Source organism: Manis javanica, chromosome 4 (genome assembly GCF_040802235.1).
Source record: "Manis javanica isolate MJ-LG chromosome 4, MJ_LKY, whole genome shotgun sequence".
NCBI classification, from domain to species: domain Eukaryota; kingdom Metazoa; phylum Chordata; class Mammalia; order Pholidota; family Manidae; genus Manis; species Manis javanica.
Genome location: NC_133159.1, coordinates 132,584,603 through 132,607,327, shown reverse-complemented (window position 1 = coordinate 132,607,327; position 22,725 = coordinate 132,584,603). Strand labels below are relative to the sequence as shown.

Sequence of the window (22,725 nt, the reverse complement as noted above, 5' to 3'; positions counted from 1 at the left end):
GAGCGCTGCCCCAAACCCGCTTACCAATGTAGCGGTTCGCAGACAGGCGCTGGAAACTCGGAGAAACTGTCCCTAAAAGTGGCTTCATCCATCCTCACACCTGATCTCCCATCCCTGCCAAGGCGCCGGCGTCCCTCCTCCCCGCCCCAATCCTGCCCAATTATCGGGATGAGAGGTGTGTGAACTGCAACTCCCACAATGCACCGCGCTGAGAGCTCTGTACTCCACGAATCAGGTGGCTCGGGTCAGGTGACTTCTGCCCCGCCCCACACAAAGTAAAGCCGGCCGAGGGAAGCGAGTCCAGTTTGAAGCGGCTCCTGCGTCTCGTGTGGTCAGTCTCGTAAGCGCAGAGGATCTCAGGTAAAAGACAGCGCGGCCCCGCCAGCCTCTCCATTTCCCAGCCGGACCCTGCGAGGCCGAGAGACTGGACAGCTAATCGGTTGGGCAGCCTGCCGCGCATCCAGCCCCCACAGGCTCACCAGGGTTTCATCCCCTACCACCAGTCCTGGCCCGCTACACCGGAGACTTCCCCCACGTGGAAGAGCCTGCGTGGTTGTAAGCGGAGGCAGGGGACACCGGCTGCCGAGGTGGTGTGGGTGGCTCTACCTCAGTGCAGGTCCAAGCCCCTTCCCAACCTTCTGCTTAAGTGCCAACCCGAGTCAGAGTCTCCGAGTTTGCAGATGCTTTGGAGAGGGGAAACCTGAGAGGACCTCTCCAGGAATTCCAGTTGGCGTGCTGAGCGCTGGGCTGGACTCTGGGGGACTGGGTAAGAATGAGACCCACCCTACCCTCTGGGACTTACAGGCTGGAAGAAGGGAGGACAGCTGGGTCCTGCCTTTGCAATAATATTGAAGGAAATAATCTATGCTTTGTGAGAGTTTGCCAGGGGCCCTAGGCAACAGAAGTAATCACTTTACAAAAGTGTTTCTCAACCTTTTTTCCTCAGCAATCCTCCCCCTCACTGTGAAATTTTCATACCACTGATAAGCTGTTTATATACTGTGGCTCTTTGGAGGGCCACATACCATGCTTTTACATTTCATCTCATGTAATTCATATGATGTCATCTCACAGTCCCTGTTTTCACATTAGGAAACAAGCTGGAGGAGATTAAGTAACACCCCAAAGTCACACAGCTAATAAATGAGAGCCCAGGTTCAAACCTGTGCAGGCTGTCTCCAGGGCACATTCCTTGCCACTTTCTGTATTACATCACCAAGAGAAGGAGGCCCAGGGAGTTCTAGGCTGTGGAATAGTGAACAGGATTAACTCAGAAACCTGACAGGAGCTGCCATAGGAGACCCCTGACCACAGGTTGGTCAGGGCTGCCGGGTCAGGAGTAGGAGTGGGAGGCCTCTTGAAGAAGCTGACGTCTGAGTGAGGCCTGGAAGAAACTTACACAGGAAGAAGGTCATGCCAGATAGTCCATTGTCATAAGATTCTCCACTTCTATCTTGTAGCTTTCACAAGACACTAGTTTTAGTGTACAACGATCAATCTGATCCTTTTCTAACATTTTAACTGACTAGATTTCTCAGTGTCTTTCTATCTGTCCTGGTGCCTATCCTCCAAGATGTCTCAGCCTTTGGGCTGGGGGACTTTTGCTGACCAAATGTTTGAATTCCTCAGTTCACATTCCAGTCCTGTGGAATGAGAGAGGAGCCAGTTAGGCCTGATATCTGCATCTGAGAGGAAAACCAGACTGTAACCTTGGAACAAAGTGAATCCTGAACTTGACACAGGCAGGTATGAGGCACAGAGAGCAGCAAGAGTGAATGGGTGGCCTGTGGTCATTCCACATATACAGAAGAGCAATTCCCCATGGGGCAGGGTACAGAAAGTGGAGGGTAGGAAGCACAGGGATACAGCACCAAGGGCAAGGCCCCCAGAAGAGGCCAGAGAGTGGGAGATCGGTGCCAGCTGGTGGGTGCCAGCTGGTGGGTCAGGGGGAGCTACAGCCGGCAGAGAGGCCCCTGGAGGAGGTGGTGGGAGGTAGCACGCAGGTGGAGGTAAGTCAGGCTGGAGCAGTCACGGAGACTTCTTTGAGGGAGGGGAGTATCCTTGAGGCCTTCTGGGGAAACTAAAGCTAGAGTGGGACAGATCTCTGCTAGGTCTCAACAGTTTGCAAAACCCCCAGAAACTGTTAGAGTGGGAGGGCCTGGGCACTGTGAGCTGAGGTGGCATGTAGAGACCAAGTTACAGATGTCCATACTGACCTGCCCCATCGTGTGCTTCACATGCTGGGCATGGGGTGGGCAGCAGCCCATCGCCCTCACTTAACCTTCTCCAGGGCTGATGTGGGGCTTGTCCCTCACTGGGTCCCCATGGTGAGGGATCCCTGCTAGTCCTGGAGAGGTGACACTTTGGTCAAATGGAAAAGTCTTAATCAAGGGTCAATTGGCGGCATTATTCCCTAGGTTCTTACCCCAGGACAGGGAAGGAAATTAATTTCCTTAAGGTGTATAGGTTCATAAAGTCAAGTATCTAAATCATAGGTTCACAAAGTCAAGTATCTAATTGTAGTTTTAATAACTTTTGGGGAAAAAAACTCTCAGCTAATGAGAACTGTTCTCTTTCTGTTGACTAGAAGTAGTTGAAGAGAGAAAAATTCAGTGTTTGCCTACTTCCTCAGAGTGGGACCTTACACAACCCAATTAGCCTATCTGAGCCCATTTCCCCACTTAGCAAAGAAAGATAAGTCCTCCATGGGATCCCTTTCTCTGAGCTGGTGGTGCAAAGCCCACGAGGTCACAGGTTTGAAGTGAAAATCCCTTATGAACTGTCCACACCAGGGCTCCAGGTGCCATATTGCTTATTGCTGAGCTTATCTACTTTTAACCTGAACTATTCTTGCTGTTTGTTTTTCTTTCTAGTTCTTTGAAATCAAGGAACATGATAAGGAGTTGGCTCATTTTTATCCTCTTTCCTCTGAAGCTTATAGAGAAATGTGGTAAGTTTAGAAATGGGTCCTCAACTTTGTGAAGAGGGAAATGAAGCTATAGACTAAGTAGCCTGACCTGTTTGTGGCTAAGGATTTAGTATTGTCCAGACTGCATGTGCCCACCTGCCCTTGGCCAAGTGGCCACTGGGGTGGTCGAGCAGACCCAGGTCTGGGGTCCAGGAGTTTTACAAGGAGGGAGATGGTTACACAAATAATTGGTCTTCTGCCTTGGGGTCCCTATTACCTTCTCTGTATCACCAAAGTCAAACTGTGGAGCTCCAACAATCATAGATAATATCTATAAAGAAAGGGCTTGTGTCCCTGTCCTTTGGACCTCACAGAGGGAGTGAGGAGTCCTCGGAGATGCTGCAGAAGCAGGTGAGGTGGCCATCTCATTGTGCCTGGTTCTGCCAGGCACAGACACAGGAGGAGTCTGCCCAGCATCCCCTTAAAAGAGAAAACCCTTTCCCTGGCAAAGAACTGAGGGACAGACCGAAGCAGCCCCAGCAGAGCTGGGGACCTCACAGAAAAGAGTCTTGTCAAAAACACATCAGGGTCTACCCATCCTTTTGAGGCTTGACCCTCAGAGCAGGGCCCTTCAAGGCCCACATCATTCTATCAATTCTCCCACTGCCAAAAACATTGCTGACTTTCCCTCCATAATGGGTGTATTTAGTACTCTCAGGACACCAGATCCATTATTTTGATCATCAGCTTGGCTGTCGTCAAAAACCAAATGCATCTTAAAATCCCTGACTAAAGATTTCAAATGAGCCTTGTACAAACAACACAGATCCTGCAGAAGTTTCCCAAGAACCATGTACACTGGCCACGCCATTAAGTACTCCGGCCTCTTGAATCTCTGCAAAAACAACGGTCATCTGATCAGCTTTTCCAGGCTTGTTAAACAATCAGTCATATCACTTTGCAGTCACACCTTGTGAATAAGCAATTTCCAAGAAAGAAAAAGTCAAACCATGAAGCCCAGTGTTTCTCAATACAGATGCCAGAGATCCACTCCAGACCTGCCGGCTCATAGTGTCTAAGATGAAGGCCCAAATGTATGTGTCCACACACACACACTGGCAGGCTTTAAGTAAAGCTCCATTAGTAATGCTAAGGCCTGGTCCTAGGAAAGGAGAGCCGGTCCAGCCACTCAACCTCAATTCTACAGAGGGGGAACTTAGGCCCAGAGAGGGTAGTCTTCCCCAAAGCCACAGAGCTAGAAAGGAGCAAAGATGGAACCTGTGTAGCATCCGTGGTCCATTTTATCCCTTTGCCTCCTTCCCTGAATGTTGCTATAAAAGAATAGTGGAACCACCATAAAATCAAGAATGGGTTTCCAACCCTCATTCTGCCCAGCTTGTCTTCTCTTTACTTTGGGGAGTGAACATTGAGTAAATGAAATGATTGGCCTCCACAGTTTTTCATCTCTGATCAATCTTTGGGTGGAATCTTGAGGCAATGTAACCTAGTGGCAAGAAGCCAGGCTTTGGCCTAGACAGCCCCAGGTTTGAATCCCACCTCTTCCATTTCTGAGCTGTGTGAGCAGGACACATTCCATCTTGGGGTTGTTGGTTTCCTCACATCTGGGATGGGAAGGATAGTGCCCACCTCTCACTGTTGTGATAGAGAGTGGGATTTAACGTTGCAGCAGGGTGGGGAATGCAGTGAGAGGTACCAATAAGCATTAGTTAAAAAGAACAAACTCTCTTTAAGGGAAATTTGAGGTGGTTTCACTGGACTCATTTGGTGATTCTGATGTGTCCAGAGACTCCTGCCTCAGGGTAAACTTGAAAATGTGCTTCCCCAGGATATGTTGCCTGTCCTTAGCTACCTCCCATCTTGGGCTAAAAATTACTCTGCAGTGTTTACATGATGATGATAATAGTCACCAGCAATTATTTAGCCCTGAGGCCATGTGGAAAGTGTCGTAAAAGTCACCACGCCTTCTCTCCACAGGGCCTTATTAAAATAGGTAGTGCTGTTCTCCTCATTTGACAGGTGAGGCATGGAGGCTCGCTGCGCCCGTGGTCACACAGCTGGGAGGTGACAGCGCCGCAGTGGAACTGTGTGCCTTCAGAGGCCAGTTTCAGCTGCTGAGCAGGCCGTCTCTGGTGGCTCTGAGTGAGGAGGGGAGTGAACATTCCCTGAGCTGGGAGGTCCTTCTCCTCTTGTAAAATGCAAGGACTGTGGACGAGCACAGTCCGTATGGATCTCCCCCTCCCCCTGACCACAGTCCTGCAGAACCCTAGGGACCCAGGGTGTGGGTGGCTTCCCCCCATCGCTTTGAGTGTCTCAGCTCTAGGCAGAGAGTCATAGGGGGACCTCAAGTGCTCCTGCCCCCAGCAGCACAGGCTCAGAACAAAGCCTCAGGCTGCCTGCAGAGTGGGGAATGTGGAAAGACTGTAGAGTGGCCACAGCTGCCTCCCAGCCCTGAGGCTACATGAGGGAGGGGCCTTCCTACCCCCTCAGAGCAGGTGGCCTCTGCCAAGAGCCAGCATGGGAACCTGCCACTTAGAGGGACCCAGCCAGGCAGAGAGCAGGGGACTGAAGACCTCAGACTGCAGGAGTCTCAGTTTGAAGACCTGTAGGCCCAGGGGACAGAGGCTGCATCTGATTCATGCACACAGGGCTAGCATGGAGACGCGGCTCAGATGTGGTCTGAGAGGCCCCAGGTAGCAGAGCCAGGCCCAGGAGTGCAAATGCCAAGTGGCCAATTCCCTAGGAGGAGAGGACGTTACTGTCCCTGGAGGTGTCTGGGCAAAGGGAGAGAAACTACCAGCTTGGAGCACTGAGAGGGGGCATCAGGCAGTGGAGGTTGAATTCGGAAACTTCTAAGCTCCCTTAAAACCCGAGTATCCAAAATTTTAGATCTCAGGTCTTCATCTTCTGCCTTTGCGGGTTGTGGCGCAAGGGAGACCTGGGCCCTGCCTACAGCCACTGCCCCGACAAGGACCATCATCACGCTGAACTCCTTCTTTCCCCTTGAGGGACAACCTCTGGTCCCAGTCTAGGTTCATGATCACACCTTAGGCTGTGCATAACCCAGAAGGCTCTGAGTAAGGGAGGTGAGGTGGTTGGGTTTCTAGGGCTCCCCTGGGAGTCAGGGTGGGGGTGGGAGTGTGGACTGCCCAAAGAACACGGGAAGGGCTCAGAGAGAGGCTGACACACTCATGCTCTGTAGGCAAGTTGCTGTGGGTCATCCGGCCCCCCAAACTTGCTTCCTCCCTCACCCCCGAGGCCTATTTACCTTATCCTGACTTATCATCTTAATAGCAGGAAGAAAGCCCTGATAGTGAAATGATACGTGGTGTTCACCATTCTCCCCCCAGACCCTGCCGTAATCAGCCTCAGGAAGTGAGGGATTGAGCTGTGAATGGGTTGAGCTGTGAGTTCAGAAAGGGGTTCTTTGGAAGCAGGTTAGCGGGGCCCCACGTGCCTCTGAGAGTACAGGAAGGGGCTGGACCGCAGGACCACGTATGACCCATGAACAGAAGAGACCCCTGTGCTTTCCTTCTGAAAACATGGTTCAGATACACATTTTCCAATCTCAGATCATGGCTTGAATTTTTTTGTGGAAATTTTTAAGCTCTGTGGTTCTAAAACTAATTCTGGGTAACTCGGCCACAGACTTGCCTCACTGAGAACCTGAGCCTGCCAGCAGGGACGGAAAGAGCTGCAGCGTTTCCTGCCCAGGGTCTCCTCAGGCCTGTGTCTCCCTCTGCTGCTCTGGCAGCAGGAGGGGAAAGAGCATTACAAGGGCTCAGATGTCCAGTCCCTTCCCTTAGCCTCTCAGAACTGCCATGTCTTCACCTGGGAGACAGGGCCTGTCATGAGTTGGAGTCCAGGAGCTCAGATGTCAGGGGCCTTCATCCCTATTTTTCCTCATGGGTCTGAGTTCTCTGACCTAGTGAGTCATGTCATTGATTTGGGCCCTTCCAGAGTCGACAGTCAACTTCACGGTTCCTCCTACTGTGAAGCTGGAAAATGGAAGCTCAGCCAACGTGAGCGTCACCCTCCGGTAAGTTCCCAGGCCAAACTCTGTCCCTCGCCCAGCTCAGTCCCTCTTTGGCTGGATCAGGGCTGACCCCTGACACATTTCAAGTGTGGTGCCCCTGCCTCTTCACTTAAGAAAACCCAGAGAAAGAGAAGCGCTAGCCCTGGGCTGCAGACCGAGGTCCCAGAATCGCTCTCCCCACAACCACTGAATCCTTTCCAACGGAGGAGGAAAAGGGCTTCTCCCCAGAGACACGAGCCTCTCCCCACTGAGGAAAGTCCTTGCGTGACCAGCAACTATTGCCACAGTTCAAAGTGGTCCTTTCCAAGGCTCTAAATATTTGAGAAGAGCCCTTACGGTTGGGGCAAGGGGCTGAGCCGCTCCCCACCACTTCTGAGATCACTACCAAAAGCAGAAATGACTGCATCAGGTGGCTCCCATTCACACAACTCTCACGCTTAGCCTTGTCTGAGCCTTACTTGCTGACCTCTGCTGGTTCGGGCATGAGGGTGTAGGCCTAGTCCGGACTGTACCAGAGAGCCTGCCTCCTCATCCATGTCCTGGGCTGCTATGCCCTCCTCTTGCCTCCCAGCCATGGGGATGCCCCAAAGTGAAGGTCCAGATTATGCCCATTTCTCTTCACCCTTCTCAATTTTCCTTACCCCTCCTGAGAAGTCTGATCTCAGACCAAAGCTTTGGTACCAAGAATCCCTGACAAATGTACATGCCCTTTCCGGCTCCTACCACCTCTGCACTCAGACACCTTGTAAATCAGACACATCATCCCCTCACCACAACACCCCCTTTTCCACATTCCTTGAATGACTTTCCACTGCCTCACAAATTCAGTCCAGATTGAGGCCACCATGCACTGCCCCCAGCCAGACACATCTCCCAGCTTCCTGGGGACATACTACTCCCTGCTCAGACCCGGGCCCACAGAAGCCCTTCCCACCAAAGCAAATGCCATGATCCTGTCAACAACCTCTGGACGTCTCATCTCACACAGCTCTCACAGCCAGGTTCCCACTATCTCATGTTCTCATACAGCCCCTATGGGATGTCTTGTCTTCTAATAAAGATAGAAAACTATAAAGAGCAGGGACCTCATCTCTCTACCCCATAGGGTCAAGCATGTAGCACTTCCTAACTCTAATTGCTTGAGAAATGACAGGCCCGATGTGAAATCCAGAGGGTTGGTTGAGATCTCGTGGTGTCTAACTTCTCAGCAGTAATCAGACTCTTGTCCCTCCACAGGCATCCTTTAAATGCAACCTTGGTGATCACTTTTCAAATCACATTTTGTTCAAAAAATGTTACTATCGTTGAGCTCCCTGATGAAGTAAGTAATGAATCTTAACTGATGTTAGAGAACTGCTGAATAACAAAGCACATTTTAATTAAGTGCTTGTGGAAATAGGCCACCTTGCTTTTATACCACCCTGTTCCATCATTCTAGAAGTCTCTGATTTTGGCTTTGAGGATGGGCATTTTATGCCATGTAAGTAGAATTAGGGAGGTGATGGTAAAAATAAATCTGAGGCAAAAAAGGTTCTGAGAATGTAGCGGAAATTCCTAAGATGGTCTTCTAAGACTTTGCTTCTCAAAGGGCATTCAGGGACCAGCAGCATTGCCTGTCCTTGAAAACATTTTTAGAAATGAAAACTCCCAGGCCCCATCCCAGACTTCCCAATTCAAAATCTGCAACTGAGCAATACCCCTGGCCATTTGGGTTCACTGTCTGGTAGTCCATTGGTTCAGTGTTATTTCCAAAACCAGAGGCCGTGTGGTATAATAGCAATAACTATTCATAGCCATTATGCATTTATTTGTTAACATATATCCTGCTTCTATCCTGCCAAAGATTTGAGCCAATTGCCCGTCAACCAGATTAAAGAAATATATCAATAGGAGAGGCAACAAAGGTTTAAAAAAAAAAAAACAATGAATGCAGAGATGAAATTGATAAACATGAGGCATGTCATGAGGCCCTATGTAGTTGTAGGATGGGCTACAAATCAGCTCTGAGCCACCTCGGAGCACGCAAATAGTACTGAAACACATTCAGATCAAGAGCGGGTACCCAAAAGCAGTTGTGCAAGGACACCTCGTCTCATCCCGTGGTGACCACCATACCTCACTAGACAGGGCCATTTCTCACAACTTCCCCCTCCTGCCCCAGTGAACAAAGCTTGCTGCAGGGTGGGAGAAGCCTGACTCAGCTCTCTGAGTTTTTCTCAATCCACAGATCAAATTTACTCTGAGCAACAGCCACTGATCATTTGTTTACAACCAAACACCTAAGTGAAAGTATCATCTTTTAAAAAGACGTGAGAGTCAGATATGATCCGCAGCAGGTGGAGCCTAGACTGTGGGTTTCCTGTGCATGAAGCACAGACAGACAAGGTGAATCTATGGTGTTGATCAGAATAGGGGTTTTCCTTGGAGATCCTCGGGGTGACTAGAAGGGAGCAGAATAGGCCTTCTTGGTTGCTGGATGTGTTCCATTTCCTGGGCTAGGTGCTGCACACATTCAGTTTGTGGACATTTCATCAAGCTGTGATGTGTGTACTAATTGAATGATGGGAGTCAAATCCATTTGTAGAATGACCTATGTGGGTACCAACCCACTTTTCCAGCTCATGCCCCACCAGCCCCTCCCCAGCCAGCTCTCCCACTCCTGTCTATTGCCTATGCCTTTAGAAATCACGGGTGAGAACCTGGGGTCAGGCTGTCTAGGAGCCTGGCCTATGAGCCCTGGACAATGTCTTTGGCCCCTATACATTGTGGTTTCCTCACCTGCAGACATAAGGGGAATGTCTGCTTGACAGGGTTGTTGAGGACTAAAAGCAGCAGCAACTAGAAAATATCTAGCATTGTCCCTGGCTAGAAAGAAAACACTCAGTGAAAGATAGAAATCAGTTTTGCTATGGGCCCAAAATTGCTCTAAAAAATAAAGTTCATTATTTTAAGCAAAGATAGTGATAGTTATGATTTCATTCTGCCTTGTATCAGTTGATTTCCGATTGACCAGTTTTCTTCCTACCTGGTTCCAGAAGGAACTTAGTGGCCACTTAGAAATATGCAAACAACATTGTCAAGAAAACCTATTAAAAATAAGAAAAAATGGGCCAAGAGTAGCACATGTCATGATATAGCTTGCAAGACGTGGACCATGAACCAAATTCCATGCTTTGCAACAGGCACTTACACCGTTTCATTTGTTTTGCCAAAGCCCGCTGGTTTCTGGTGCTAAAAGCAAAAAGAGCTTCAAGGGTCCTCATAAAAAAGCCACTGAAATCTAACAAGCTGCATCCTCACAGTGCCCACCAGGCTAGAGGACCAGGCCCAAAGCATCATCCAGGGGAGACAGTCTGGTTCAGTAAAGGTCTCTTCCTGCTCCCTGCCATACTCGGGGGTTGAGAATATCAAGAGGAATGACTGGGAGATCAGATATTGCATGCAAGCCTCTAAGTACTGTTCCCTGGAGCAGAGCTTTTGGTAAATACTGGGCAGAAATGAGGGTGACAGTGTTCTCCCTGCCCAGTGTCTGTGTGAGCATCTCTTCTCTTCTGTCACTTGGCAGCCGGTCTGCACATGGAAGCAGAGGTCATAGCTGTCATTGTAGTATTTATGGACATAATGTCCTTCATAGCTACTCTGTAAGGTAAATTCTTGTTATTCCCTTGTACAGATGAGCAGACTGAGATCAGAGCTCAAATAACTTGTCTAAGCTCACATGGCTAGTGAGCGGAAGACCCATCCCACCTTCCCTCAGCATTCCGCTGGGGCCAGGGGTGGGGGCGCCTGAGGGCGGGGCTGTGTTCTGCTCAGAAAGTCTAACACCTAGGCGTGGGGGTTCCATTTGGCTGGCAGGTCCAATATTTCTCCCTTTTGTTGGTAAGCTCCTGGAAGGCAGGGACCAAGTGTGGTCTGTCCCACCATTCCCCAGTGAGTAGCCTGGAGCTGGATGCGTGGGGAAGTCCCAATATCTACATGGCATTGGATCAAATTCAGTTTTCCTAACAGGTTGTGATACTTCCTGGAGTGACAGATTCCTCTTTTCAAGTGACATCTCAAGATGTTGGACAACTTACCGTTTACCTGCACGGAAATAATTCCAACCAGACCGGGTAGGTTGGCCTCAGCCCGTGTGGGCCCTAAGTGATGAGAAGGGAGGCAGGTAGTGCTGGGCAGGTGAGGGTTTCCTCCACACCCAGCCTCAGCTCATCCAGCCCCCAAATTCTTTCTAGCCCAAGGATTCGCTTCTTGGTGATCCACAGCAACGTCATTAGCATCATAAACCAGGTGATAGGCTGGATTTACTTTGTGGCCTGGTCCATCTCCTTCTACCCTCAGGTGATCACAAACTGGAGGAGGAAAAGGTAAGCTGCTCAGCTGTATGTGCAGGTTCGCTTGGGTAAAACGGGAGCATTCCCGAGAAGTCGCAGGCAGTGTGGGTTCAGGTTTCCCCCCTCTGCTCTCCTCTCATCCTGCCCTTTCTAGAAAGGGGTCTGTTGTGACAGTTCCAAGAGCCTGTGTTGGGACTTGCAATGCTGGGCATTTGGTCTCTACCCAGTTCAGTCCCTTCCTGCTAACGCAACAGAATGGGGCTCTCCAGTGAAGTGGCGAATGGGCTGGGTCAGGCGACATCCCCCAGATCTGCCCTGCTCTTCGTGCATCCGGCCCAGAGGAACTGGTGTCAGGCCATGCTGCAGCGCGGAGCTGGATCTGTCAGCCTTGGAGATTAGGCTGTCCCACCCTGGTTTTAAAGACAAAGTGGACCTGTGGTTGTGTCTTCGTGCAGTAAGGACACAAGCTCCCTGCAGTCCTCCTAGAAGCATGGGCCTCTCAGGCCAGTAAGCTGGGAGCCATGGAGGGACATGCTTCCTCTCTGCAGGAGGACTTCAGACTTCCCCCTGGGCCAGTACTTAGGGCAGGAGGCCTCTTGGGAGCAACTGGTTCCCAAGAGGGTCAGATTCCCAAGAACGGCATCAACTGTGGTACAGAGAGGGACCTGAGGACAGTGTTGTTCTTAGGGAAAATGGGCCCTCTTTCCCATGTGCTGGGAGCTCAGTCCCTTCCCATCTCCCCAGGGGTCCCTGGTCTCACCCCCTGCCCTGCTTTGTCTGTCATCCCACCCTAGTGTCATTGGTCTGAGCTTCGACTTCGTGGCCCTGAACCTAACAGGCTTCGTGGCCTACAGCGTATTCAACATTGGCCTCCTCTGGGTGCCCTACATCAAGGTACGGCACTGCCCGCCCCCCGCAGCCCAGCCCAAGCTGCTAGGTGGCCTCACCCCCAGCTTCTCCACACCCCAAACAGGAGCAGTTTCTCCTCCGGTACCCCAATGGCGTGAACCCCGTGGACAGTAACGACGTGTTCTTCAGCCTGCACGCCGTCACCCTCACCCTGGTTGTCATGGTGCAGTGCTTTCTGTATGAGGTGAGCCAAAACTGGCACCCACCCCACTGCAGGCTGCCCAGGCCACCAGCCACCACCCCTGCCCCATCACAGGAAATGCAGAAACTCGGCGTCTACTTACTACGACTGAGACAACAGGCCAGGCCCCATGCCTGGCACAGAGAGCATCCCATGAGCCCAGGCCTCGGGAACCCCAGGTGTGAGGGAAATGGAGATGCAGTGGTGCCCCAGCAGGCTGAGAGCTGAGCGGGCAGGGAGAGCACAGTGGCTCCCGCCTCCCCCTGGGACGAGGACAGAGGGCATCAAGGAAGTGGCACCAAGTTGTCCATAGGATGAGCGAAGTTCCTGTGGTGACGGGAGGGGACCAGTGTGGGGAACCCGCAGTTGGAGAGCAGAGCGGTGAAGGCCAGGGGACAGTGAGAGGCACCGTGAGCATCAGATGGGTGTGGTCGGGGTGCAGAGTCCGGTGACGCGAGCGGGCTCAGGAGGGGTCCTGGGGGTGTGCAGGGCAGGCTGAGGAGCTGCTCTTGCTATACTGCTGAGGCCTCTGAGTGGTCAGCAGGGAAGGGCCCCCTGAGGCCATGTTTCAGGGCATCACAGGCAGGCACGTTTTCTCTCCCTTCCTTGTGGATGCACCGCTCCCCTCAGGAATCCCTTCCCACATGCAAGGTCAGTGGGGGCTGCTTGGCCCCCACCCTCATGAACCTTCTAGGTTTTCTTATCCTTTGCTGTGAAGCCTGGGTGAAGGAGGGAAAGGTAGGGGCTGGGACAGATTCCAGAGATGTTCAGGCTCCATCTGGGTCATGGCATGAGGCTGGCCTCCAGCGAACTGGGGTCACATCCCCAGCACCCTTCCTCATGGTGGGCTCTGAGGGGCAGCCGGTTCTGCAGTGTGGGAACAAGAACAGGCGGGCTCTGGAATCTGGGAAGGGCCGAACTAGAGGCCCTGACGGTGCCGAGCATGCGGTTGGCGCTGGGCTCGGTGCCCTCACCTCCACCCCTCCCTGCCCTCTCTCCATCCGTTCCTCAGCGCGGCAGCCAGCATGTGTCCCAGCTGGCCCTTGGCTTCCTGGCGCTCTCCTGGCTCTTCGCATTCACCACCATGATTGTGGCCGCGGTTGGGGTAACCACGTGGCTGCAGTTCCTCTTCTGCTTCTCCTACATCAAGCTTGCAGTGACTCTGGTCAAGTATTTTCCACAGGTATCTCCAGGGCCCTCCTTCCTTTTCACGTGGCATTAGTGTGAGAGGAATGACATAGAGCCCCTGGGCCCTGCTCCCGTGGGGCAGCTTCTGGCTGGGGCAAGGAGACATGGATGGAAAGCTCCCGTGGAGGCCACAAGCCCAGAAGGCCGGCTGTTCCCGCCGCCTGCCCCCCCTGGAGTGGGACCCACCCAAGGAAGTGGGTGGAGACCTCAGCGCACGCTCAGCTCTGAGTCGGCTGTGCAGGTCACTCCCATCTCCCCCTGGTCTTCCTGATGCCGTTAGCCTGCCCTAACCCGGGCCCTCCATTACCACAAGTGATGCCCCCGACACGCAGCAGGGGGTACTCGGGAAGGAGGAGGCAGGAGGAAGGCAGCCCACCACTGTGACCTCCCCCTTCCACCCAGATGCCCTCCTCACAAGTTCCATCCAGGGTCCTCTTTGTGGGTGCTCAGCACCCTCCTCAAGGGCTCAGATGGTCCTGTTCAGTTCCCAGGACTTAAGAGTCATATACACCTTCCCCCATAGCCAGAGTGCCAACTGCAGACTCCTCATGAATCTAGGGCCTCGTTGAGCTCACCCCACTCCCAGTGGAAAAGCCCCCTTTTCAGCTTCTCCAGCAAAGGGAAGCTTGTGTTCTGTGGGCTCAAGGAGAGAGAGCATTTTGGCAGAGTCAGGGCTGGTCTCCTGGCGGGCACAGAAATAGAGCCAGCCCCTTAAAGATGAGCCAGAGTTAAGTGTGGACAGGGCTGGAGGGGGAGCGTTCCAGGCCAGGGGCAGCCTCACAGGAGGCAGCAGGAACGCCATGCAGAAGCCAGGAAAGTAGGCTGGCCCTCAGCGGGCCCAGGCTTGTCGGCTCCCAGCGGCTCAGAAGGCTTTGGCGTTGGGGAAGGTCTCGAGGGATGTGCAGCCTCAGTCCCTGAGCGTGAGAAGGCCTGAGCCTGGGAAACCTCAGAGGCAGCAGGCCCAGCCGGACATGCTTGGAATAGTCCAAGCCTGGAGAGGTGGTGGCAAGCATGGAAGAGGGTGGAGAGCTCAAGGGAGACTTGTGGCTGTTTGGAAGACCACTGCAGCTCCTCCTGGGCAGGAGGAAGGGAGGCCGCCGCCAGAGAAGCCGCAGAGTGCCGGCACAAGAGGGTGTGTGGCCAAGATGGAGGCCAGGCTGAGAGGGGAGTGAAGTCCGCTCTACAGATGGGGGGCACTGAGGCTAGAACTCAGTAACTCTCCCAACGTAACCAAGCTCCAGTGGTGGGGCTGGGATTCCCAACCAGGCAATCAGACTCCCAGTCATGTTTATAAGTACAGCATGAAGTCCAGGCTGAGTTTGGGGAGAATCTTCATTGCAAGTAGAAGAAAAATCAAGAGTTCCTGAAACACCAGGACAGGGCTTTGGCCCAGCAAAGGAGGAATGCAGAAGATGGCGGGACATCTCCCACTCCCTCTCTGCAGGGTTGAGAAGTGGAGGGCTCTGCTGGCTGTGCTTACAGATGAGACCCCCGACCGCCTATACTGTTCCCTCGGCCGGCCCAAGCTTGTCAGAGCCCAAAGGTCACTGTGTTCCTTGGAGCCGAGGCCCAAGCACAGGAGTGGGAGGAATCAGAACCGCTCTTGTTTGGAGTGGCTGTCACAAGGTGCATGTGGCAGCCACTCAGCCCCCTCACCGCCCTCTGTCTGTCGGTCTGTCTCTCTGGCCTAGGCCTATATGAACTTTTACTACAAAAGCACTGAGGGCTGGAGCATTGGCAATGTGCTTCTGGACTTCACTGGGGGCAGCTTCAGCCTCCTCCAGATGTTCCTCCTGTCCTACAACAACGGTGAGTCAGCCAGCAGGCTGCCTGCCCACCCGTGGGCTGGAGGCCTGGGAGACCATGGGGGGCAGGCTTCCTGGAACACCTCCCCACCCCCGGCCCCCGCCCTGCAGTCTGGGAGTCCAAGCCCATCCTGGCCCCCAAGGTGACACTCCTAGGGGCCTTTGCAGCTGGAGGGTTTGTAGTTTAGTGGGCAGATGAGGACCCCCACCCCCTGCAGCCCCACATGCTCCAGCTGCTTTAAGAGCTACCAACGTAAAACCAGATTCTGTCCCCTCTGGCTGTTAACAGACCAGTGGACACTGATATTTGGAGACCCAACCAAGTTTGGACTCGGCATCTTCTCCATCTTCTTCGATATTGTCTTCTTCATCCAGCACTTCTGCTTATACAGAAAGAAACCAGGGTATGAGCAGCTGAACTAGCACCCGGGGACCCAGTGTAAATAGCCCGGGCCCTGTGCCCACCAGGAAGGCCGAGCAGCAGTCTGGAGTGCAGGGCCGGCTTGGTGTGCTGACAGTGGGAAAGCACTCTCTTCCTCGGGGCCAAGTGCCTTAAACATAAACCAGCCTGCCTTCATCCAGGACTCTGGCGGGGAGGAACCTCCCTCTGAGACTGACACTTGATCCTGCTGGCGCCCTCCCAACCTCCCCAGAGGGCTCAGCCCCTCCCAGGCCTTACTGGTCCTCTTGCATCTTGATGCTACCATCTCTATTTTCTTTAAGGCTTCAGGCATCCCACACAGGTTCTGACAGCCTTTCCAGGCAGGACTGGGCGCTGAGCTTGGAGCCAAAGGCCTGGCCCCAAGCAGCCAGTGTTTCTGGGAGCAGCTTGAAGGACTGACCTTGTAGCTGTGAGAGCCAAGGGCGCTTTCCTGCCACTGATGTGTTCCCAGAGACCACGCAGCCAGGTGTGGTGGCCGGGGGACTCAGAGGTGCTGGTGTCAGTGTCAGAGGGGCTGCGACCTTGGGGTTCAGCCTTGGGGTCCCTTCTCTGAAGGCCACATTCTCTGAGCACTTCCCTTCCTGACATTCATCCTTCAGAACTGTAATCATAGGTGGCCCCAACCAAGTTCTGGTAAAAAAAAAAAAAACTATTTCTGAGCCTTGAGGCGCCCAACAGATTAGTTCTGATCTGGGCTCATGGCTAATACTCCTTGTATCTTTATCACGCTATCCCCTTTGGGTTTTTTGGAGGAATGTTTTAGAAGTACCTTAATTTCTTCACCTTCTGCCTACCTCCACTTTCCCAGAGTTGGGGGCCCCATGGGAGCCCCTGCAGCTGCTCCTCGCCCAGTGGCTGAAGCGCTGTATGCATACACGCACCCACCAGCCTGTGCCTTAGAGGCCCATTAGACCTGCCCAAAGGACAGGAGCTGCCCTGGACAGAAGGGGAGGCCCCCTTCCCTCACTTGGCCCAGACCCCTACCTGGGGTCCCCCTGAGCCTCTGAAAAGGACTTGAGACCACCTCATACAATCCTCATGGGCCCAACCCTGATCCCAAACCCCCTTGCCTCCCACTGCAAGCAGTCATCTTCCCAAGGCAGGAGGGGAGGGTCTTAAGGACATGCCTGGAGTTTGTCCATCCGCTCTCACACCTTTCCACCAGGTCAGTGTGAGGGGCCTCTGTCCTCTGTCCTTCATTAAAACCTTGTCTGTTTCCTTTCTGCACATTCTGAGCATTTGCCAGGTGCAGGAGGCAGCTGTGTTGCCTCTTCAGAACCAAGTCTCTGGGGCTAGGGAGATGGCCTGACTCACTTCGTGTCCAGAAACGCATGGGGTTGTGAAGCTCCCCGGTCCTGAGGCCTGCATGCTGGCTGGCACCTCGTCAGGGGAGCCCTCTTGGGTAGTGCAAGACGCCTGCCAGCCCAGGGTCAGGTAGGTCCTGCAGGTACCATGACTCTGCATTTCCAGGGGCGTGCCAGCCACTCAAGCTGTGGTTATGAGCATGGGTTGGATGAGGTCTTTAAGGGCACCACTGGGAGGTTAGGGTTGGGGGCTTATTTTCCAGACTCTTCTGTCCAGTTTTAACAAATGGAGCCTCATTTCCCTAAAGCAGAGATTATACCCTGACCAAGCCCAGAGACCTGTTTTATTTGGGCCACCCAGTGTGTTATTGGGTGCCACCCTCAAAACTGGGAAGTTTCAAAATTCTGATTTGAAAATTCAAAAAATCTGATTTGACAGTGCCTGGTCCATCCCTGAGTTGCAGCAATTCCAAGAGCTGGTAGTGCAGCCAGTGCTGAGCCAGGCAGAGGCCCTGTTGCTCTTCAGCTCATCCCATCTCATCAGATCAGTTTCCTGGCTGTGATAAACTAAGTGCCCTTGAGGGTGTTAGCAGGTTGGGGTTTCTCCCATGAACCCCCTGGTGTCCATGGGGCACCCCCCAGGTAGACCTGAAGCTCAGTTACACAAGGGAGACCGGGGGCTCCCTGTCTGCACTTCTGGTGAAGTGTCCCAGACTTGCCCACAGGTGTGGCCCTGGCCAAGCACCTGGGAGTAGCTGGGCTTCATCTCAGAGTAGTCAGCCAGCCTAACAACCCAAGCTCTCGCTGCAGTACACCCCCAATATCCCTACTCCGTGCCTCAGCAAGACCCCACATGAATTCCAGCACTGTTTATTGGGCACAGAGTGTTGGGTGTGGGGCAGCTTCCTACCGCCCCATTTACACAGTCACCAAAGTAAGGCCTGTACACTCTCCGAGAGTTTGCAGATGTGAGTTAGTAAGCTAAATTCAGAAGTGGAATTGGCATCTCCAACTAGTAAGGTAAAAATGGTTTGTATCAAAGCTGTGATTAAAAAAATAGAAAAGTTAAACCCCCAGGCATAGAGGAAAATAGCAATCCTGAGGAGCTGCCCTCAGATGTCAGCCGTAAACCTCATCTAAATCCTGTGAGCAGATGAATGCCAGGGAGGCCAGGGCCCCTTGGAGGAACGGAGGTACGATCCCGTCAGCTGGGAGCCTGCCTGGCTTCCATCCAGGTGAAGCTCCACAGAGATGCTGGTAGTGTATCAAGTCCCCCACGGGGGACCCGGGGAAACCCTGGGGCACAGGCACTGCAGACTACGTGGATGAAGCCAGCCCCACCTGGCATTTTCCAGCTTCGTGCAGCTCTTGGGAAGTGGGGTCCCCTGCTCACCTTGGCACTGCTGAGGCCAGGCAGCAGGGTCTGGGGGCCGAGCCTATGGTCACTACAGACAGACTACAGGCCCCTGGTTCCCATCTTCAGTGTCCAGGGCAGAAGGGAAGGAAAGCTGAGTCAAGCCCCAGGGACACGCCTCTGGGACTAACTCTTGCTTTTCTGAGCTGGGACCCAGCACTCAGCAGAAGCCAGGACAAGGAAGACATAGTGTGGAAGTGTTGTCACTGTACAAAGAGGCAGGCAGGCATGAGTCGGGGACCGCAGTGGACTGCTAGGACAGCATGGACTGCTGCACTGCCTTCTGCAGTGACTGCCGTGTCACCAGCAGGCGCACCACCTCCTCTGAGCGCTTGGTGAGTCGCTTCCGGGCCTGGTCGTGTGTGACCATGGTCATGTCCCAGCCATTCACCTGGCCCAAGAAGAAAACGTAGCCCAGCTCAGTTCCCTGCCCTCTGGGATCTAGAAGCAGGAGAGGCTTTGGGGAGCCTGGGTTACCGAAGCAGGCTTCCAAGCTAATGTCCCCAGGCTGGGGGATGCCAAGCAGCACAGTCAAGGCACACAGAGGGGAGAGCCAGCTTCCTCTGGGGCAGCACCAGCATGGACTCCAAAACAGCTCTGGTGAGTCTCCCAGGTGCCCCGGGAGGCAGGGGCAGCCCCCTCCCCACCCCCAGACACACACCCAAGTGTTTCAGACCTTCTGGCCCAAGCCTTGTTTTCCTCCTTTGGAACATCTATTACCTGCATGATCTTGTCTCCAATCTGCAGCCCAGCAATTTCAGCAGGGCCTCCCTCGGATACTCGTGTCACATAAATGCCCTGGAAAGACAGCCCAGGTCAAGCCTTGGGGTCACGGACCAGCCCCTTATCCATCAAGCCAAGCCACTTACGGCACACTCCCAGCCATCCGTCAGCCTCGGCACCAACAGCCAAGGGGAAAGCGGGGCTGCCCCAGTGCTCCAGCCCCTGGTGCTAGGCTCTTCATGTTCCTCCTGGGAAGTCCACTCCCCACCCCACGCCCCTACTTATTCCCATCAGATCATTCCTTAGACCTTCTTATCAAGGACTCTTTAAGAGAAATGAGGTCTGCTCCCTCCATGAAGACCCAGGAAGCCAAGACCCACCAACTCTCGCCTATGTGCCCCACAGAGAGGTCCCAGGACCTTGGTCCCCCTCACCTTGTCCGTCTTATCTTCAGAGAAAGGATTCTGGGAGGGATCCTGGTCAATTCCACCTCCAATGCTGAAGCCCAGTATTAAGTTCTCACCTTGACGCAGCTTGTGAATTTCAACTCTTTGCTGGCAACAAAATGAAGAAAAATGAGTTGGGGGTGGGTGGGGGTGAGGAGAATGAATCTGGTCTGTGTCCCCAGCTCAGAGAAATGCCAAGGTGGGGCCCAGGGCCTGTGCAGGAATCCAGTTGGTCCCCTGCCTGGGAGGCTAGCGGGGGGTTGCGACTCAACTCAGACACATCAACAGACCCACAAAAACCTCGGTCCCAACCTCCCCGCCTTCCTCTCGGTCTCAGGCACCTGCCTTAGTCATCCTGTGCTCTAAAGCCCTCCTGGCCCAAGAGCCAAGGTGCCGTAGCTGCTACAGATCGGGGGGCTGTGTCCAGGGAAGGAACTACAGGGCAGAAGGGGTCAGGCCCAGAAAAAAATGCAGGCACCTTGCTGAAACAGCTCAGACTGCTGAGCCAGCCCTGTGGAGGGCAGGACGAGGAAGAGCTGTCCTGCCCAAGGAAATGGGAACAAAGGCTTGAAGGTGCTGTGGACACACATCCGTGAGACCAGAGTGTGCAGTGCAGGACTGGACTGGGAGGTGAGAACAGGGCCAGCTCAGGAAGCTGCGGGAGCAGGCCCTGGAGGCTCGCCCCGAGGGAGGGGTTCACTGAAAGGCCCAGGCTCTGCTCTTAACACAGCGCTGGAGTTTGGGGAGGGCCCTAGGGCTCTCCTGCCGTACCGTGGTCCCCGCTGTGCCAGGCTCCCCTCAAAGCCCTCAGCGGGCATCCTCCAGTCATCAGCTAGGAGCCAGACAAGATTAGCCCACCCCAAAAGCCGATAGTTTTAACAGGAAGAAGGAAAAAAGCAAAAGGTGACTTGATCTGGACCCAAGGGGCTTTGCAAAGGAGGGATCATTTGCACCAGGCCTTGAGGGATTAACAGAAGTTTGGGCACTTGACCTTGACTTTGGACCCACTGGAGCTCCTAGGACTTGAGTAAGTCTGGTCATGGTCGGGTTTGATGCTAGAATGACCCCTCACTCAGTAGGGGGACGCACGTCTCAGAGGCAGGATGTGGAGACCAGGGAACACAACTGCTTAGGAAGTGAAATCGAGACGGGGAACGCTCATGGTGGAGAGGAGTGAAGGGGAGCACCCAGCCGCCTGGCCTGGCCAAACAACCGTCTCACATGAGGACCCTGGAGGAGAAACAGCATGTAGAGTTGGAGTGCCGGGAGCCATCCAGACAGGTGTCCGAAAGGCAGACTAATGGAGCCAGGGTTCAGAGAAGAGGCCCAAATGGTTTTAACATTCTCAGAATGTTAACTACATGCAAGGTGGGGACAAGGGAGTAAGGCTCCCAACCCCATCTCTAAGCCAAGACCAGAGAGAAAGGCCAGACCCCACTCACCACATTCAGATATGTTCCTACTATTAGAATTGGCAGGTCATGGTCCTGCAGTTTGAGGAAAGCCTGGGACAAGCCATGAAATGACGGGGGAGCAGGAAGCGAGACCCACTGGACCTAGGCCCACATGCCCAAAAGTGTGAGCTCTTACAGGCCTGCTCCACCCCAACACACTCTTGTACACTTTTGATCCACCCTCAAGGTCAGAAGGGAGTATAGGCCCTTGGGCTAGGAAGACAAGGTACTGTCACTGACTTGCTAGGTGAGGTCAAGCAGGTTAGTGACCTCCTCTGGCTCCTACGAGGCAAACCTAGCTACTTCTAGGGGTAGCTAGGGGTCAGGAAAACCTGGCTGGTGTGGCCAGGGTGGAGCTCAGGACAGCTGTCAGGAGATCTGGCAATGTTTCCCCCAGCCCAGGCCAGAGCTGGGGCTCTAAGTTCTCCCTCACATGCCACCTTTATCAGTGGCTTCACACCATGCCACTGCCTGATTGCAGGAGCTCCCCCCTCTGACACACGCACACCATCTGAGATACTGCAGCCAATCCCTTGGCCCCAGGATGGGGATTTGCACCTGACCCATTGCCTGCCCAGCAGTCTGAGTTCTGAAACATGACCAGACCTCTTTCTGGCACTCAGTTTCCCCACCTCTGCCAGGCCCCATGCAGCTGTGGCACTGGCATCTAGGTCCGACGTCCCAGCCTCCCTTCCTCCCTATGCTTGTTCTAATAGCACCTGGCACCCAAGACACAAGTGCTAGGTGGGGAACCCGGTCCTTGCCCTAAGAGCTGGGGATTCAGGAAAAGTTTGGAGCAGGTTGGAGCCAGTAGTATAAGCCTCAGTGTGGACCGGGAGACGGTAGGTCCGAGGAAACGAGGCTGTATGGGAGGAGTAAGGGACTGCTAACAGACTCCAGCAACCTCCACCTCCTCCCAAGTCTTCCTCTGGGCGGTGGCACCGCAGGAGCAAAGGAAGCACTTCCTCATTCCTGAGGCTGCGACTCATGGACGTCGGGGTCGGGGCCGGCGTCCGCCCCCCACGGCTGCCCAGCTGGGGACACAGGCCTGGGAAAGGGACGCATTCCCAGACTCCATGGCCAGGGCCTCTCTCTTGAGTGCCCGCCGTCCCTGCCGGCTGAAAGGAGTCCAGTGCCGAGGCGGCAGTGCGCAGGGTCTGGCCTCGATCCAGAGTCTTCAGGAGGCTCTTGGGTCCCAGCCATCTCCGTTGCACGGGTGGGAAAGACCACGGTCCCTCTGCGACAAAGCCAGGACAGGAGCCCTGGCAGCCGGTCTGCAGGAGCGAACTGTCAGGTCTGACGCTTTGTCAACCTGTTTGGGTTATCAGTTTACCTATCTGCAAAGTGGGGGCATGCTAAGACGAGGAAAAGCCCGCGCGAGCGCACTCACCACCACGGCAGTGACCGGCTGGCCTGGAATGTAGGACATCTTGACTCCAACCTGGTAACCAAACGCCGCTCAGTGAAGTCCGCACAAAATCCCCGAGGCCGCGCCCTCTCTGGTTAACAAAGGCAGCCCGGCTAGGCCCGCCCGCTCATGAATAGTCAACAAACTTCGGCCAATCA

The 22,725-nt window shown here is 53.8% G+C and overlaps 2 protein-coding genes across 8 annotated transcripts; one reads left to right on the top strand and one right to left on the bottom strand.

The window, feature by feature from the left end:
- The first annotated feature begins 27 nt into the window (after positions 1–27).
- CTNS (cystinosin, lysosomal cystine transporter) lies at positions 28–17,045 on the top strand. Of its 7 annotated transcripts, XM_037022746.2 has the most exons (14): positions 28–555; positions 648–766; positions 1,630–1,746; positions 2,874–2,950; positions 6,887–6,965; positions 8,199–8,283; positions 10,971–11,074; positions 11,195–11,326; positions 12,088–12,187; positions 12,267–12,386; positions 13,396–13,566; positions 15,263–15,380; positions 15,666–15,780; positions 16,100–17,045. In XM_037022746.2, the coding sequence occupies exons 4-14, from the start codon at positions 2,893–2,895 to the stop codon at positions 16,215–16,217; spliced, it is 1,200 nt and encodes a 399-aa protein (XP_036878641.1). In that variant the 5' UTR covers positions 28–555; positions 648–766; positions 1,630–1,746; positions 2,874–2,892; the 3' UTR covers positions 16,218–17,045. The 7 variants fall into 7 exon arrangements, with proteins under 7 accessions (XP_036878641.1, XP_017508687.1, XP_017508666.1 ...); XM_017653198.3 differs by lacking the exon at positions 648–766 and having other exon boundaries at positions 28–360; positions 1,630–1,742; XM_017653177.3 differs by lacking the exon at positions 648–766 and having other exon boundaries at positions 28–360.
- A 931-nt stretch (positions 17,046–17,976) lies between these two features.
- Positions 17,977–22,689, bottom strand: TAX1BP3 (Tax1 binding protein 3). The gene is made up of 4 exons (XM_017653234.3): positions 22,550–22,689; positions 19,694–19,813; positions 19,257–19,334; positions 17,977–18,927 (listed from the first exon to the last, which is right to left on the bottom strand). Exons 1-4 carry the CDS (start codon positions 22,586–22,588, stop codon positions 18,790–18,792), a joined length of 375 nt encoding a protein of 124 aa, XP_017508723.1. The 5' UTR covers positions 22,589–22,689; the 3' UTR covers positions 17,977–18,789.
- Positions 22,690–22,725: the final 36 nt, after the last annotated feature.